The 16,097-nt window shown below is 39.2% G+C and overlaps 1 protein-coding gene across 1 annotated transcript in view; it reads right to left on the bottom strand.

Moving 5' to 3' along the window:
* The window catches only part of KLF8 (Kruppel-like factor 8), a 66,985-nt gene that overhangs the window by 24,020 nt on the left and 26,868 nt on the right, over positions 1-16,097 (bottom strand). The window contains exons 4-6 of the mRNA XM_012662409.1: positions 9,583-10,147; positions 4,753-4,864; positions 3,935-4,074 (exon numbers count right to left, since the gene is read on the bottom strand). Of these exons, the coding sequence (XP_012517863.1) occupies positions 3,935-4,074; positions 4,753-4,864; positions 9,583-10,147 (817 nt within the window). The remainder of the gene's footprint in view (positions 1-3,934; positions 4,075-4,752; positions 4,865-9,582; positions 10,148-16,097) is intronic.

Genomic DNA, 16,097 nt, shown 5'->3' with positions numbered 1-16,097 from the left:
CCCAAGCGTCCATCAATACATAAGTGGACTAATAAAATGTAGTATATGTATACCATGGAGTACTATTCAGCTTTAAGAAACAATGGTGATATAGCACCTCTTGCATTCTCCTGGATAGAGCTGGAACACATTCTACTAAGTGAAGTATCCCAAGAACGGAAAAACGAGCACCACATGTGCTCACCATCAAATTAGCATTAACTGATCAACAGATAAGTGCACATATAAGAATAACATATATTGGATGTCGGGCAGGGGAGGGGGGCGGGGGGAGGAGGTGACAGGTACATGCATACACAAAGGGTACGATGCACACCATCCAGGGGATGGACACACTTGAAGCTTGGACTTGGGGGGGAAGGCGGGCAAGGGCAATACGTAACCTAAACATCTGTACCCCCATAATATGCTGAAATAAGAAAATATATATATAACTGCTTCTCTCCACCTCCATGAACAACACTCTACATAGGTTGCCATCATTTTTTGCCTGGATCACTACGTTAGCCTCTTAGATGGTCTTCCCCCTTCCGCTCTTGCACATCAATTTTTCCCCCACCCATCACTGTAATCAATATGCCCTAGTTTGCTGGAATTCTGTTATTAGAACAAAGCAAGATTATTTCCGTCTTGCAGCTTTTGTACTCTGCCTAGCCAAGAACACTCTTTCCCCAAACTTTTTGTACAGCTGGCTCCTCCTCATATTATTTGTGTTATTCTTCCTACTTAAAAACCCTTCCTATCAAGAAATTAAACAATGTTTTCTCATGTAGATAATTGGGAGGAGACACTACTTAAAATAGGGTTAGGGAAGATTTTCCTGATCAGAAGACATTGAAACTGAGATCTAAAGAATAAGAAGTGTCATGAGAGGAAACTAGTCAGAGGCCAGATCTCACAAAGCCTTTTAGGACATTATAAGAAATTTGAATTTCATTCAGAGTATAATGGGAAGCCATTAGAGGATTTTAAGCAGAAGTTATATGATCCGATTAACATTTAAACAAAACAAAACAAAAGCAAACACATGAAAATCCTCTGGTTGCTGTGTGGAGAATGAATTGTAGTGAGGAAAGAATTAAGGCAGAAAGACCAGTTAGCAGCCTACTACAATAGTCCAGGGGTGGGGGTAAACACAGAATTGCCACCTCATTTCCCAAACTGACTAACCCTATTGTGAGTCAAGCAGTTAGGGCAAATTAAATTGCTTCTGTGAAGTGCCTTCAATCGACTATTCCTATGGTCACATACTCATGGCAAAGACTTCATGTCAGTCCTAAGAACTGAGTAGAATAAGAACAATCCTGAATCTAAACAAAGTGAGATTCAAGTAGACATCAGTTGTCACCATTCACCAGCCATCTGACTGTCATGATCTCTTATCAGATCAGGCATTCACCTATAACTCAAAGCTTAGAACTGTCTATATTTTAGGCTTATTTTTTCCCTTCATATGGGAAGCTGACACTACAAGGGGGAAAAACAGTATTGCAATCTGAAAAGTAAATAAAATCAAATAATAATCTGTTTTTATTTCAGTTCAAGAATAGATAGCTGACAGGAAAGATGGCCATACCTTTAGTGTTGTAAAGCAATTTCCAACCTGATACATTTGGGACTTTCTATTAATAGAAGGGCATACACTAGGCTACATTTAAATTCAAGCCACAGGGTTCCAGAATAAAATAGTCACATGGATCACTGAGTTCAAACCTCTTATTTTATGGTTGAGGAAACATAGAATTAAAAAGGTAGAGAAGATTTAGATCACACAGCAGCTTAACTGGAGAGCTGGGATTAGAACTCAGGTATTCTAAGCTCCCTGCTCATTGTTTTTCCCTCTATACCTTCAAGGAGCTTAATTTTAAAACCTAAAGGTGGGGATATGTGAACTGATGTCAATCAATGTCTTTGTGTATGTGTGTGTGAGGAATGGATTGTAGTAAGGAAAGGACATTAAAACTCAATACTATCTGAATAAATCTATGATATATGTATGCTATTAATAAAACCATATCACATTGCCTATCATTAAATGAATTCATTCAACTCCCTTCAGATCTGATTTTTTTTTTATTTTTTTGAGACAGAGTCTCACTCTGTCACCCAGGCTAGAGTGCAGTGGCATCATAATAGCTCACTGCAACCTCAAACTCCTGGGCTCAAATGATCCTCCTGCCTCAGCCTCCTGAGTAGCTGAGACTACAGGTGTACACCACGATGCCCGGCTAATTTTTCTAATTTTTGTAGAGACGGGGTCTAGCTCTTGCTCAGGCTGGTCTTAAACTCCTGGACTCAAGCAATTCTCCTCCTTCGGCCTCCCAGAGTGCTAGGATTATAGGCGTGAGTCAACATGCCTGGCTCAGATCTGCTTTCTATCTTCATAATCATCTGGAAAATATAGGTCAGAGACTCCAAACCCACTGATCAATCTTAACACCGCACAGAGACAACCAAGTAGCATGTTCCTCAGAAAGTACACAGTACCTTTTATGATATATTGTTGCCAAAAATTCAACTTGAATCTGATTAATCCTCCTGATAGGACTATCAGTTTACAGAAACTAAGGGGAATACTGAACATGCTATAATGACATAATGAAGATATAATCAGAAAAATCCAGAATACGGCAAACTCTATTGGACAAATGACCCAGGTTCTTCAACAAATAAAATGGAAGAAAAACCCAAAGATGAAGAGTGATTAAAGATTAAAAAGATATTTAAGAGAAATATCAACCAATTCAATGGATGAGACTTGTTTAGATGCTGATTTGAACAAACTTTTAAAAATAGTTATTAGACATTGGGGAAAAATTCATATTAAGAAATTTTTTGTGATAGTATTATTGTACTTATTTTTAACTGTGCTAAAATATATTCTTAAGTATTTATGACTAAAATGATATTATGTTTGGAATTTGCTTCAAAATTATACAGTGGTGAATGGGGGAAGTTCGGGGGGATGTAGAAGGAACAAAACTGGCCATGTACTGATATAATTCTTGAAGTTGGATGAAGCATACACCAAATTCCAGTAAACTATTTTGTTTCTTCATGTTTAAAATTTATGTTTAAATATTTAAAACATATATAGTCAGTATATATAAAATATATTTTGTATTATATATATTATATGTGCTATGTATAGTCAGCATCCACCCACATAGAAGAGAACCAAACAAAAACATCAGTAAATAAGAATAATGTCATGGGAACGTTGGGACTGTGCAGCCTAGAAATCAGTCACCTGTTCATAGCCTCAAGGCACAGCAATGAGGGCTCTGGGTCCTTCTACACAAACCCTAATGCAGTAAATGTAACACAACAGATGTTTACAATAAAGGAGAGCTTCTTCCTTATCCAAGATGTTTAAGTCCCGATTCTGAACTGGAGATCACTGGGAAGAAGGAGTCTCCAAGGGAAAGGGCATAAATTGATGACTGACAAGCTGCATCTAGCTTCTAGTCAAGTTTCTTTCAATTCTCGGTGTTTTAAAAAAAATTTCAACTAGATGTCAACATTCAAAATCTAGGAAAAATAAAAATCTTGATTTTTTTTGCTTTTCTTTAATAATAAGGATATTTCCTAATACAGTGCTCCCTCAGTGTCTGTGGGGGATTGATTCCAGGACCCCTCTTCCCCTGTAGATACCAAAATCCAGTGTGATGACTTTCCAATTAGAAAAACTACACAAGTGCTTACTGAGGATGATGACTATTCAGAAGACACCAGGCTTAGTGCTTTCTTAGGCTGGTTTTATAAAAGTTTTCTTAGAGTAGGAACAAGACACAGGGGTGAAAACCATCAGTGGGGCTGTCCTCATGGGTATCAATGAATCAGTCTTGTTTCAAGACTTCCTTCTCTTATCTTTCAGAAATTCTGTGTGTGTGTGTGTGGGTGTGTGTTGGGGGTGTGATGAGAGTGGGCAGACCTGTATGGATTCTGCGGTGAGCTTTCAGGTGAGAGCTTTTGGTGTACACTTTGCTGCATCCTGCAAAGTCACACTGGTGAATCCGTCTTCTCTTCAAGTCAAGCAACTCTTCTCCCTGCATTTGGGCCATTGTTGTTGATCTGAGCAAATAGAGATAAAGTTAAAGAATGACTTTAAAGTGGAGGCCAAATAAATGGACTTAAATACAGTGGTGCCACCTCATATCTGCTTTTAATTTGTGTTAATTTAATACTAGATCCCCAGGAGAAGAAATAATTGAAATAGTACAAACAATTCTCTCAACTAGGCCATTCTGCTCAGTAAGTACAGGTCCCTGAGATAGCTTGGGAGGTGGTAATCTTTCTTTGGGTGGTTGTGTTCTCAAACAGTTTGAACATTTCACTTCCATAAGTCTCATTCCTATGCTTAAAGAAATATATTCTTGATACAACATGGTTGCTAAACATAAGTCAACTACTTCGAATTAATTCTAACACTGGAATACAAGGCTGTTTTAAATAGAGAGAAACAGTATACAAGTATACTTTATGGAAAATTTGAAGATTTTTCAAAGGTAAAGTTGATAATCTACAATTAGAACATTAATTCTACCATAACATACATGTACATGCACTTGTGTGCACATAAATTCATATAACTTTAGGCATTTTACCTATATTTACCTATATTTTACCAATATTTTATTGTCCTCAAATTCTTACCCTTGTGTCTGATAATTAGTTCCATCTCTATGTATGTGTGCATGTGTGTATGTGCAAACACATGTGATGACCTGAAGTAAAGATAAAAGTACTCACTCTTGCTGTAGTCCCTGCAGACTCTGTAAGGTGGAGGATCCACTCTCAGTTGCACTCTCCTCGCTGTCACTTGGAATCCCCAGTGGAGACATGGAGGTAGGGTCAACTTTCACTAAAAGCAAAGAAAGGGAGCAGTGTGGGCCAGAAATATATGTGCCTCTGTAATCATTATCAGGATTCCCAGTTTGGCCCACATTGAGAAATGGAAGCAAGATAGAGAAATAAAGGAAACAAAGATGGAAGAAGAGTATTTGTATGGAAGGAAGAGAATAACATTTTAATTATTACCATAGCAGGGAACAGAAATGCCTTTAAGGGAAGGGTGGTATGGAGCATTCTGCACCACTAGAATGTGAGTTTCTCTAGGATAGGGTCTAGATATGATTCATCTATCTCCAGCTCCCAGAACAGGGTCTGCTGAAAAGTTAATTTCAATGTGTATTTGTTAAATAGAACTTTCTGCATAGTTCCCTGGCTGTCCTAAGATCAATTCCTAGGATTACTCCAGAAGTGAGAACATCTCCCTTAGCCTTTGTGCTCCTAAATGGAAATAAGTCAATGAGATGAAACATGTACCTAGCATCTAATAGGTGCTCTTTCCACCTACATTGGGAGAAGCCGTCAAATGATGTTTCTAATTCCTAACAAAACTCAATCAGGTGGTCAGCAGTCTCCAAGATCCAGTAAAAGCTTCAAAATTTCTATATAGAAAAAACTTAAGGGTGCCAATAAGGTGAGGGGTAGTATTTGGCTAGTGCAGTTGTCTCTATACTTTGTGTATCATTCACTAAAAATTTTTAAGCATGCATTTTGATGTGTGCGTGTGTAAGTGTACTAGTATCCTACAATTTTGTGTACATTATGCAAAAACAAACAAAAGTAGCATGTCACCTCACTCCAGTTAGAATGGCTATTATCAAAAAGACCTAAGTGCACATATAGGAATAACATTTATCAGGCGTCAGGCAGATGGCAAGGGGGAGGAGGGGATGGGTATATACAAACATAATGAGTGCGATGTGCACCATCTGGGGGATGGACACGCTTGAAGCTCTGACTGGGGGGGGGCGGCAAGGGCAATGTAACCTAAACATTTGTACCCCCATAATATGCAGAAATAAAAAAAATCAGAGAGAAAAAAAAGACAAAAGATAACAAGTGTTGGCAAGGATGTGGAGAAAAGGGAACTCTTATTTATACACTGTTGGTGGGAATGTAAATTAGTACAGCTATTATGGAAAACAGTATGAACGCTCCTCAAAACATTAAATATAGAACTACCATACGATTCAGCAATCCCCTGCCTGGGTACATATCCAGAGGAAATAAAATCAATATGTTAAAAAGATATCTGCATCTCTATGTTTATTGCAGTGATATTCACAATAGACAAGAAATGGAATCAATCTAAGTATCCATCAAAGGATGGATAGATAGAGAATATATGGTATATATACACAATGGAAGACTCTTGAACAAGACCAATAATGAATAGTAAGATTGAATTAGTAATAAAAAATCTCCTAGCAAAAACAAAGCTCAGGACCAGCTGGACTCATAGCCAAATTCTAACAGATATACAAAAAAGAACCAGTACCAATTCTACTGAAACATTTCCAAAATATTGAGAAGGTGGGCATCCTCCCTGGTTCGTTATACAAAGCCAGTATCACCCTGATACCAAAGCCAGAAAAGGAAACAACAAAAAAGAAAACTGGAAACCAATATCTCTGATGAACGTAAATACAAAAGCCCTCTACAAAATATTAGAAAACCGAATCCAACAGCACGTCAAAAAGATAATGTATCCCAATCAAGTGAGTTTTATACCAGGGATGCAAGGATGGTTCAACATATGCAAGTCCATAAATGTGATACACCATATAAATAGAATTAAAAACAAAAACCATATGAACATTTCAATAGATGCAGAAAAAAACATTCAATAAAATCCAGCATCCCTTCATGATAAAACCCTCAACAAACTAGGAATAGAAGTAACATACCTCAAAATAATAAAAGTTATATATGACAAACCCACAGCCACATCATACTGAAAGGGGAAAAGTTGAAAGCATTCCCCCTAAGAACTGGAAGATGACGAGGAGGCCCATTGTCATTACTTCTATTCAACATAGTACTGGAAGTCCTAGCCAGAGAAACTAGGCAAGTGAAAGAAATAAAGGGCATCCAAATTGGAAAAGAGAAATCAAATTACCTCTGTTTGCTGATGATATCTTACACCTAGAAACCCTTAAGGACTTCTCCAAAAGTCTCCTATATTTGATCAACAAATTAAGTAAAGTCTCATGATATAAAATCAGAGTATACCAATCAGTAGTATTTCTATACATCAATAATGACCAAGCTGAGAACCAAATCAAGAACCCAATCCCATTTACAATAGCTGCAACAACAACAACAAAAAAGATATTAATAAAGAGCTTCTGCATAGTGAAAGAAATAACCAACAGAGTAAAGAGACAACCTACACAATGGGAGAAAATAATTGCAAACTATATAAAATGGAATATTATTCTGCCATGGAAAAGAACTAAATTCTGCCATTCATGACAAAATCTAGAGGACATTATGCTAAGTGAAATAAGCCAGGTATAAGAAGACATGGGCTGGGCGTGGTAGCTAGCTTGAGCAAGAGCAAGATCCCATCTCTAAAAAAAAATAAAAGACAAATATCACATTATCTCATTCATATGTGGAATCTAAAAAAGTTGATCTCATAAAAATGGAGAGTAGAATGGTGGTTACCAGAAGTTGGGGTGGTTGGGGGGGATGGTGTGTGAGGAAGTGTTGGTCAAAGGATGCATAATTACTATTAGGAAGAATAAATTTCAAGAGATCTATTATACAGCAAGGTAACTATAGTTAATGATGATATATTTTATTTATAAAAATGTAGAGAGTAGATATTAAGTGCTCTCACCATAAAAATGATAACTATGTGAGGAATTCATTTATTAATTAGCTAGATTTAACCATCCTACAATGTATATATACTTCAAAATATCATGTTGTACATGATAAAAACATACAATGTTATCTGTCAATTTTTTAAAAAGGGTAAAAAAATGTAAATTTTGATACTTCTTATATTCCACTGTTTTGTGTGCCCTACCTAAGGTTTAGTAAGCACCCCATTTTGGAGACCACTGAGCTAATGTTCTTAGCTTGAAACTACAATGAAAGCTTTTAAAATTTATTCTGCTTGTTTAGAGTAGCTCTGCTGGACTGATGGATATTATGGGGTGTAGATTCAAAGCTCCTGCAAACCATCCCTTGTTACTACCACCACCTTGATCTCAGCAAACTCGCACACAGGGAATTTTATTTCCTTTTTTATTTGTTCATTTTTGTTTGTTTGTTTGGCTCTCCCTTCCTATATGGGAATTGACATCGTATCTCAAAAATAAGATCATTATGAACACCTACCATTACCAAAATTAGCCACTAGTCAATGATGATATTTTTATTCAAAAAACAACTACAGAGTCTCAGTAACTTGATGCATAGTGTGTTGTTTTTTGGCCTCCTACATTTAGTAGAGGGCATCAAATTTCAAAGGCAGAGACTCTTAGAAAATTCTTTTTTATACTGAGCTGAAATCTGTTTCCTAGTCATTTCCATCCACTTATCTTTCATTTTTAACTCATGCTAAACATTATCAGTTCCTCATTTGACATGAGTTTGAATACTCTCACCATCCTGGTCTCTCTCTTTTGATTATACTCCAGTTCCTCAATGTCCTTCCTAAGGCACAAGACCCAAAACTGATTGTAATACTACAGACACAGTGAAGCTAAATACCTTGAACTACTTCGTAGACCACATAATTTTCTTTGATCATTCCTGATTACAAACTAAAGTAGATATACCTCCAGGAAGGGAAGTAGGTAGTTGGAAGATAGTGGTGAAAGAGAGAATTAATTTATACCTTTCTGAATTCTAAACTTATTTTTAAAATTAAATGAAAGGGAAGATTACAGCATATGAATTCTCTCCTGGACCAATTGTCAAGTTCATTTGCTAATCAAATTATCTGTTGCAGGACAACTGCTATCTAGCACTATGTTAGTTTCTCTGGAGAGGTACACATTAAAAAAATATTCATAAGATAGAGTCTTATTCTTGAGTAATTTAGAATTCAGTTGGATATAATGCCCATACACTTCTGATACAGGCAAGTTAAAAAGTGAAAGAGAGGATGATAGACTTCAAATGAGAAAGAACACAGGGAAGATGGCAATATTTCAAAGAAGTCCATTATTTTGTAGGAAAGAGAAAAGCAAAAATGTTGGGGGAAGCAGGAGGTAAGATTGGCTAAGTATGGTAGGGATAGAAATATTCTCAACTTTTCCATGAAAGCACTCCTGATAGCATAGAAAAATAAACACTTTCACTTGGAAAATCCTATGGTAAATGTCTTAGTATGCTTAAACCATTTTTGAAGTTTATGTTTTATCTTAAAAAGTTATTTGAATTTTGCATTTTGCTCTATAACAATCATATTTTAAATATAAAATGCTTCAAATTATTTATTATCAAATAATACAGAGGTTCAAGGAAGATAGATAATATTTCACTGAAGGATATACATACCCATTTGAAAAACCTGGTCTAAACAATAAAGAGTCATTGTAATTTCTTAAGCATTAAAGAGACACGATAAAAACAATGTTTATGAAAGATTAATCTTGAAGCAGTATGCAAGAATAATTGGAGGAGGTAAAAAGAGACAAGAGATAGGATGACCCAAAAAAGTAATAAATGGACGAAGACGAAGCCCAGGAAAGGGGCAATACTGATGCTCACCTGATCCAGCATTTTTGCCATCTCCTCCAATGAGTGGGACTGTAATGGCTGCAGGGCCCCCTTCTGCAGGCAAAGTAGTATACACCATGGGCAGAGACTGCACCACCACAGGGATGGTCTTCAGGCCACCCATCTTATTTGGCAGACTGACTGAGGGGATAGTGTGAATCACATGTACGATCTGCTGGCCACCAGTGCCCTGAGAGGAGGTCAGGATAGAGCCTGGAGTCAGAACAGTAGGGATGTTTGCTGAAGTGCTTGTATCAGATTTTGAAGTGGACACCACAAGGGCCTGGGGAGCAGACTGTGGCTTGGTATGATGTACTGGAGCTTGCAGCATGCTAGCAGGCTGAAGAGGAGCCTTGGGCTTGTGAAAGGAGAGGTCGACAGGTTCCACCTGGGGCAAGCTAAAATCATTAGCCAGAAGTTCTTCTGGTGGCTCAATCTTGATGTCATTAAACAGTGCTGGGTTCTCCATGGGGTTGGCACCCAGGAGTGATGGCGATGTCATATTATTTCTGTCTGCTGTCTCACTGGGATCCCTGATTTGAACAGGGTCAGTGACCTAAAATAAATAAATAAACAAATGAGAGATGCAAAACAGTCAATGTTAGTACCCTGAAGAGACATGCAAGTAATGAAAGAAAGGACTCTCTAGTCTCTTCTTGTGGAAAGAATACATGATGTTGGGAGAAATAAGGAGGAAAAGCTAGGGAAACTTTACTCAGTACCAGTAAGTACCAAGTACTATATCAGGTAATTGATAAAAATCATTGCATTTAATCTTTACAATCATCCTGCAATATTAATTAAAGTCAACACTTTCTGAGTATCTACTATGAGCCCAGAGGCAGCACGCATAAATAAGGTATAGCTAAGAAATTCATACTAACATACTAACTACAATGATAGAATAATGTGAGTAGCTTACAAGTCATACCATAATAGGATATATATCAGACATACAAGCAAGATGTTTCAGAAAAAGAAAAGGGAATGATTCATTCTGTCTAGACAGGGAAGGCTATAAGGAGGAAGTGATATTTTAGATGAGTCTTAGAGAATTAATAGGAGATAGGCAGATAAGAGGTAAGAAAGATATTCCTGTCTGCAGAGACATAACAGACAATATACTCAGGGAATAATGATGCAGTACAGTTAGTTGTATTATATACAAAGTTGAACTGTGTAACTTTTAAATTGTGGGATATTTTAAAAATACTAATAAATGATCACTTTATATGTAATACATAAAATAATGTAAAGCCCTAACCTAATTAAAACTTTCTAAGAATTTCATGAGTTAAAAGGTCAAGGACATTGTGAACTGTGTATGCCATTGCCAAACACCACTCTGGATCTTGAAGATAGCCTTGGAGATGGTGGTGCCACTTTAGCCAGTAAACAAAACAAGCCTCCATTCTCTATCAGCATCATATTTGAGTTATGAGGGTTTTAAATTATGAGAGATGTTCAGGAATGCATCCTTTCTATGAACTGTAACTATCTTTTTGTTTTGTATATTTGGAAGATGAGGAAAGGTAGAATTCAAGGAAAGGCTGGGTGATAGAAGATAATTGTTTAGAGAAGAGTGACAAGGGCAGAACTATTTCCATGAGATTTGACTAGCTTCTCAATGAAGGTAGAGTGAAAGGGGAATAAGACTGGATTCAGAAAGACTAGAAAGAAGCATGTAGAAAAATCTTGGTGAGACATTTGAAGAAATTTGAATATTGAATGGATATTGGATGATATTAAGGAATTATTGTTAACTTTAAGGTGTGATAATATTATGGTTATGATTTTTAAAAATTTAGGTGAGAGATAATAAGGGCCTGAACTCAGAGTATGGTGAGGAATAAGGAGAGGCAGCATTCTCCTGCCCTAACTTTGTTTGTAAAATCCTTAGAGCAAGCCTGCTGGGAATGAGTAAAGGTACCAAAAAAGCATCCATGCTTTATCTCCAGAATTTAGCCATACTGGCATCTGCTTTTTCCCTATTCTATGCTGTGACACTCTCGTGTTTCTTGATTTGCAAGCCCCCATCTCAACTCAGGCCTTGTTTGTGGTCCAAACATTGCTTGAATCTGCTCATCTGGGACATGATTTCTATGATTCATCCCACTGTTTCACATACTTCTAGTATAATTCATCCTCATGAGTGGATTTAGAAAAGGGTGGTAATAGAATCCTGTTGACAGTTTGATGATGGGGTGGGGTTGCCCAGACAGTAGAAGAGTAGGAGAGGAAGTTGTCAAGAATGGCTGTGCTCATTGACCTAGGCAAAGAATTTTTGAAGAAGACCCCCAAAGCAATCACCACAGCAACAAAAATAAATAAATGGGATTTGATCAAATTAGAAAGCTTTTGTACTGCCAAGGAAACTATCATTAGAGTGAACAGACAGCCTACAGAATGGGAGAAAATATTTGCTCTCTACACATCTGATAAAGGGCTGATAACCAAAATCTGTCTAGAACTTAAAAAAATCAACAAGAAAAAATCAAACAACCCCATCAACAAATGGGCAAGCAAAATGAACAGAAACTTTTCAAAAGAAGACAGAATAATGGCCAGCAAACATATAAAAAAATGCTCAACATCTCTAATCATTAGAGAAATGCAAATCAAAACCACAATGAGATATCACCTAACCCCAGTGAGATTGGCCTCTATCAAAAAATCCCCAAACAGATTGCAAACTAGTGCAACCTCTGTGGAAAGCAATATGGAGATATCTTAAAGAGATACAAGTAGAAGTACCATTCGATCCAGCAATCCCATTACCGGGCATCTACCCAAAAGAGCAAACGATACTGTATAAGAAACACACCCGCACCCGAATGTTTATAGCAGCACAATTCACAATTGCAAAGATGTGGAAACAACCCAAGTGTCCATCAATACATGAGTGGATTAATAAAATGTGGTATATGTATACCATGGAGTACTATTCAGCTTTAAGAAACAATGGTGATATAGCACCTCTTGTATACTCCTGGATAGAGCTGGAACGCATTCTACTAAGTGAGGTATCCCAAGAATGGAAAGAGAAGCACCACATGTACTCACCATCAAATTGGTATTAACTGATCAACACATAAGTGCACATATAAGAATAACATCTATTGGATGTTGGGGGGGAGGGGGGAGGGACGGGAGGGAGGAGGGAGGAGGGGACGGGTATATGCGTACACAAAGAGTGCAATGCGCACCACCCGAAGGATGGACATATTTGAAACTCGGACTTAGTGGGGAGTGGGGGACAAGGGCAACATACATAACCTAAACATCTGTACCCCCATAATATGCTGAAATAATAAAAAAAAAAGAATGACAAAAGATGGCGGACAAGAAAAGCCGCAAGTGAGAGTGTCTCTGCAAAAAAGACGAATTTTAGAAGAAAGAGAAAAAAAAAATGAGCTAGCAGAGAAACATAGATCAGGTGAGGGTCGGAAGGAAGGGTGCCTGAAACTACAGGAAACTCCACGGGAAGACGTTGTGGAGGAGAACCAGAAGGAGAAAGGTCCCGAGAGGCTTGGAGACCAGGGACGAGGGTAGGTGCAGCGGTTAACTTCCCCCTCCCTTGCATCTCGGACTGCTGGTGGGCTCCTGAGTGGTTGGAGAGACCTGCCGACACCAGCCCAGAGACGGCTGCCACCAGTGAGCAGTGGCCTCTCGTGGACTCAGCGCCGGGCTCCCAGCCCCCTCGGGGCACCTCCCTGGGTGCAGACCGGGGCCTATCAGCAGACACCATAGTGTTCCATTCTCTCCTTCGCCCTCCCTACCCGTGGATGCCCAGAGCGACAACTTAGCCATCACACGGAGGCATCTCTAAGGAATGAGACCTTTCCTTTTGGGACCCTACAGCAGACTGAGGGGTACTCACTGCGAGTTCCCTACCCGCCAGCCCTCCCAGGTGCTACTAGCCTGGGGACTCCAGGAGAGTGGGGCAAATCCCAAGGTGGAGTGAAATCGATCCAGCTTGGGCACCCTGTAGGTGATTCAAGACCAGCACCCTTCCCCCAGGCAGGGTCAGGGATTGATCTCCAGGGTCCAAGGGACAGGCCTGCAGACCAGACCCCATACACCTAGTTCTCGATTGCACTGCCCAGGGGCACAGAAGGGATATCTGTGAAAGAGCCTACTGAAGAGCGTGTGCCTTCAGGGGCAAATCAGCGCGCCGGAGCGGCAACCCTCCTCCTAAAAGAGGGCTGTGCACCCAGCTCAGGCTACGATCCTGGGTAGGGAACCTCCTGGTCCACGTCACAGATAGGGGAGATCCATCAGCCTGAGGTTCCGCTTGCTGGCAGAGGCCTGGGAGAGGACACAGAGAGGGGGAGATTGGAGGGGAGCGAGATTTTCTCCAGAGTGCAGGTCTTGGACAGCCCCACCCACCAAGCCCAGGCTTTCAGCTGAGTGGAGCCATTTCAGCCCCTCCTGGCAGATTTGCACAGAAAGAAAGAGCAGAACATTGACCCCTGCTAACAGCAGTTGTGCAGGCTGAGGGCAGACTTACCCAACCCAGCCCCACCCAGACTCACTCCCAGTCCTTCCCCCACTGAGGTGGAGAATAAGGACACACCTGGAAATGCCAGGGCCCCACCCACCACCCGAGGCACAAGAGGGCCTCTCTAGAGGAAGAAGTGCTAGCTACAGGACCCAAAAACGGCACTGCAGCTCGCTCCTCCCTGCAAGTGCAACCTACTGACAGGGAGGTCATCCTGCACACCCTTTTACTGCATCTACTGATTCATCATAACTGGTGTGGTCCAATCTCACCAACAAACGCCACCTACTGGCTCAGAGACTAAACAGGGCGTGTCATTATCAAAACAAAAATCTAAAGGCAAGAAGGAACAACTGTTCCAGATGGGAAGGAACCAGCGAAAGAACTCCGGAAGTATGAAGACTCAAACGGAAAGCACACCCAAAAGAGGAACAACAGCTCCCCAGCAATGGACATTAACCAAACTCAGAACACTAAAAGAAGAGAAGAAGAATTTCAAACATGGATTGTAGGAAAACTGAATGATATGCAAGAAAAAATGGATAACCAACACACACAAACCAAAAAAAAAAAATCCAGGAATTGGAAGAAAAATTCACTAAAGAAATTGAAATATAAAGAAAAATCAAACTGATCTCCTGGAAATAAAGGACTTATGTAGGGAATTACAAAACACCGTGGAAAGCTTCAAGAACACGGTAGATCAAACAGAAGAAAGAATCTTAGAGATTGAAGACAAATCCTTCCAATTAAAGAAGTCAGTCACAGAATTAACAGAAAAGAAATAAGCCTACAAGAAATGTGGGATTATGTTAAAAAACCGAACCTGAGGGTGGTAGGGGTTCCGGAAGGTGAAGAAGAAAACACTGAAGGGCTGGATAAGCTATTTGAAGAATTAATAGAGGAGAATTTTCCAGGCTTTGCTAAAAATCTAGATATACAGGTACAAGAAGCTCAACGGACCCCAGGGAGATTCAATGCAAATAGGAAGACACCACGTCACGCAGTCATCAGATTGACCAAAATAGCCACTAAAGAAGCCCTTCCATGAGCTGTAAGATGAAAGAAACAAGTAACATACAAAGGAAAGCACATCAGAATAACTCCAGATATCTCAACCGAAACCCTACAAGCAAGAAGAGACTGGGGCCCCATTCTCACTCTTCTGAAACAGAATAATGCCCAGCCTAGAATCTTGTACCCTGCTAAGCTAAGTTTCACATATTAAGGAGAAATAAAGACATTCTCAGATAAGCAAAGACTGAGGGAATTCACCAAGACAACACCAGCTCTCCAAGAAGTACTCAAAACAGAATAATACAAGGATCAGCAAAATAAACACTCACAAATGTGAAATCGCTCAAAAGTTAAAGATCAAAGGCTAGACTCCACAATGGCTCAAGACAGAAAACGAAGCAACAAAATGCAACCCAACAGAATGAACAGTAATTCACCCCACTTATCGGTTCTCTCAATAAATGTGAATGGTTTGAACTCCCCTCTAAAGAGACATAGGCTGGCCGAATGGATAAAAAAAAATATGCCAAGCATCTGCTGTCTCCAGGAAACGCATCTAACCTGCAAGGATGCATTTAGACTCAAAGTAAAGGGGTGGAAATCTATATTTCAAGCAAATGGAGGCCAAAAGAACGCTGGTGTGGCAGTTTTGATCTCAGACAACTTGGTTTTTAAATCAACAAAAGTAATGAAAGACAAAGGGGGTCACTATATAATGGTGAAGGGGACAGTTCAACAAGAAGACATAACAATTCTAAATATGTATGCACCCAACTTAGGTGCAACCAGATTCATAAAGCAAACTCTACTTCATCTAAAGAAATTGTTAGACAGCAACACCATAATAGTCGGAGACTTCAACATGCCACTGACAGCACAGGACAGATCCTCCAAACAGAAAATTAACAAAGAAATAATGGACTTAAACAGAACTCTAGAACAAATGGGCTTGACTGACATTTACAGGACATTCTACCCAAAAACCACT

Source organism: Propithecus coquereli, unplaced genomic scaffold, assembly GCF_000956105.1.
Source record: "Propithecus coquereli isolate 6110/MARCELLA unplaced genomic scaffold, Pcoq_1.0 Scaffold762, whole genome shotgun sequence".
In the NCBI taxonomy this organism is placed as follows: domain Eukaryota; kingdom Metazoa; phylum Chordata; class Mammalia; order Primates; family Indriidae; genus Propithecus; species Propithecus coquereli.
The sequence above is the reverse complement of the archived record's forward strand: the minus strand, read 5'-3'. Positions and strand labels throughout refer to the sequence as shown.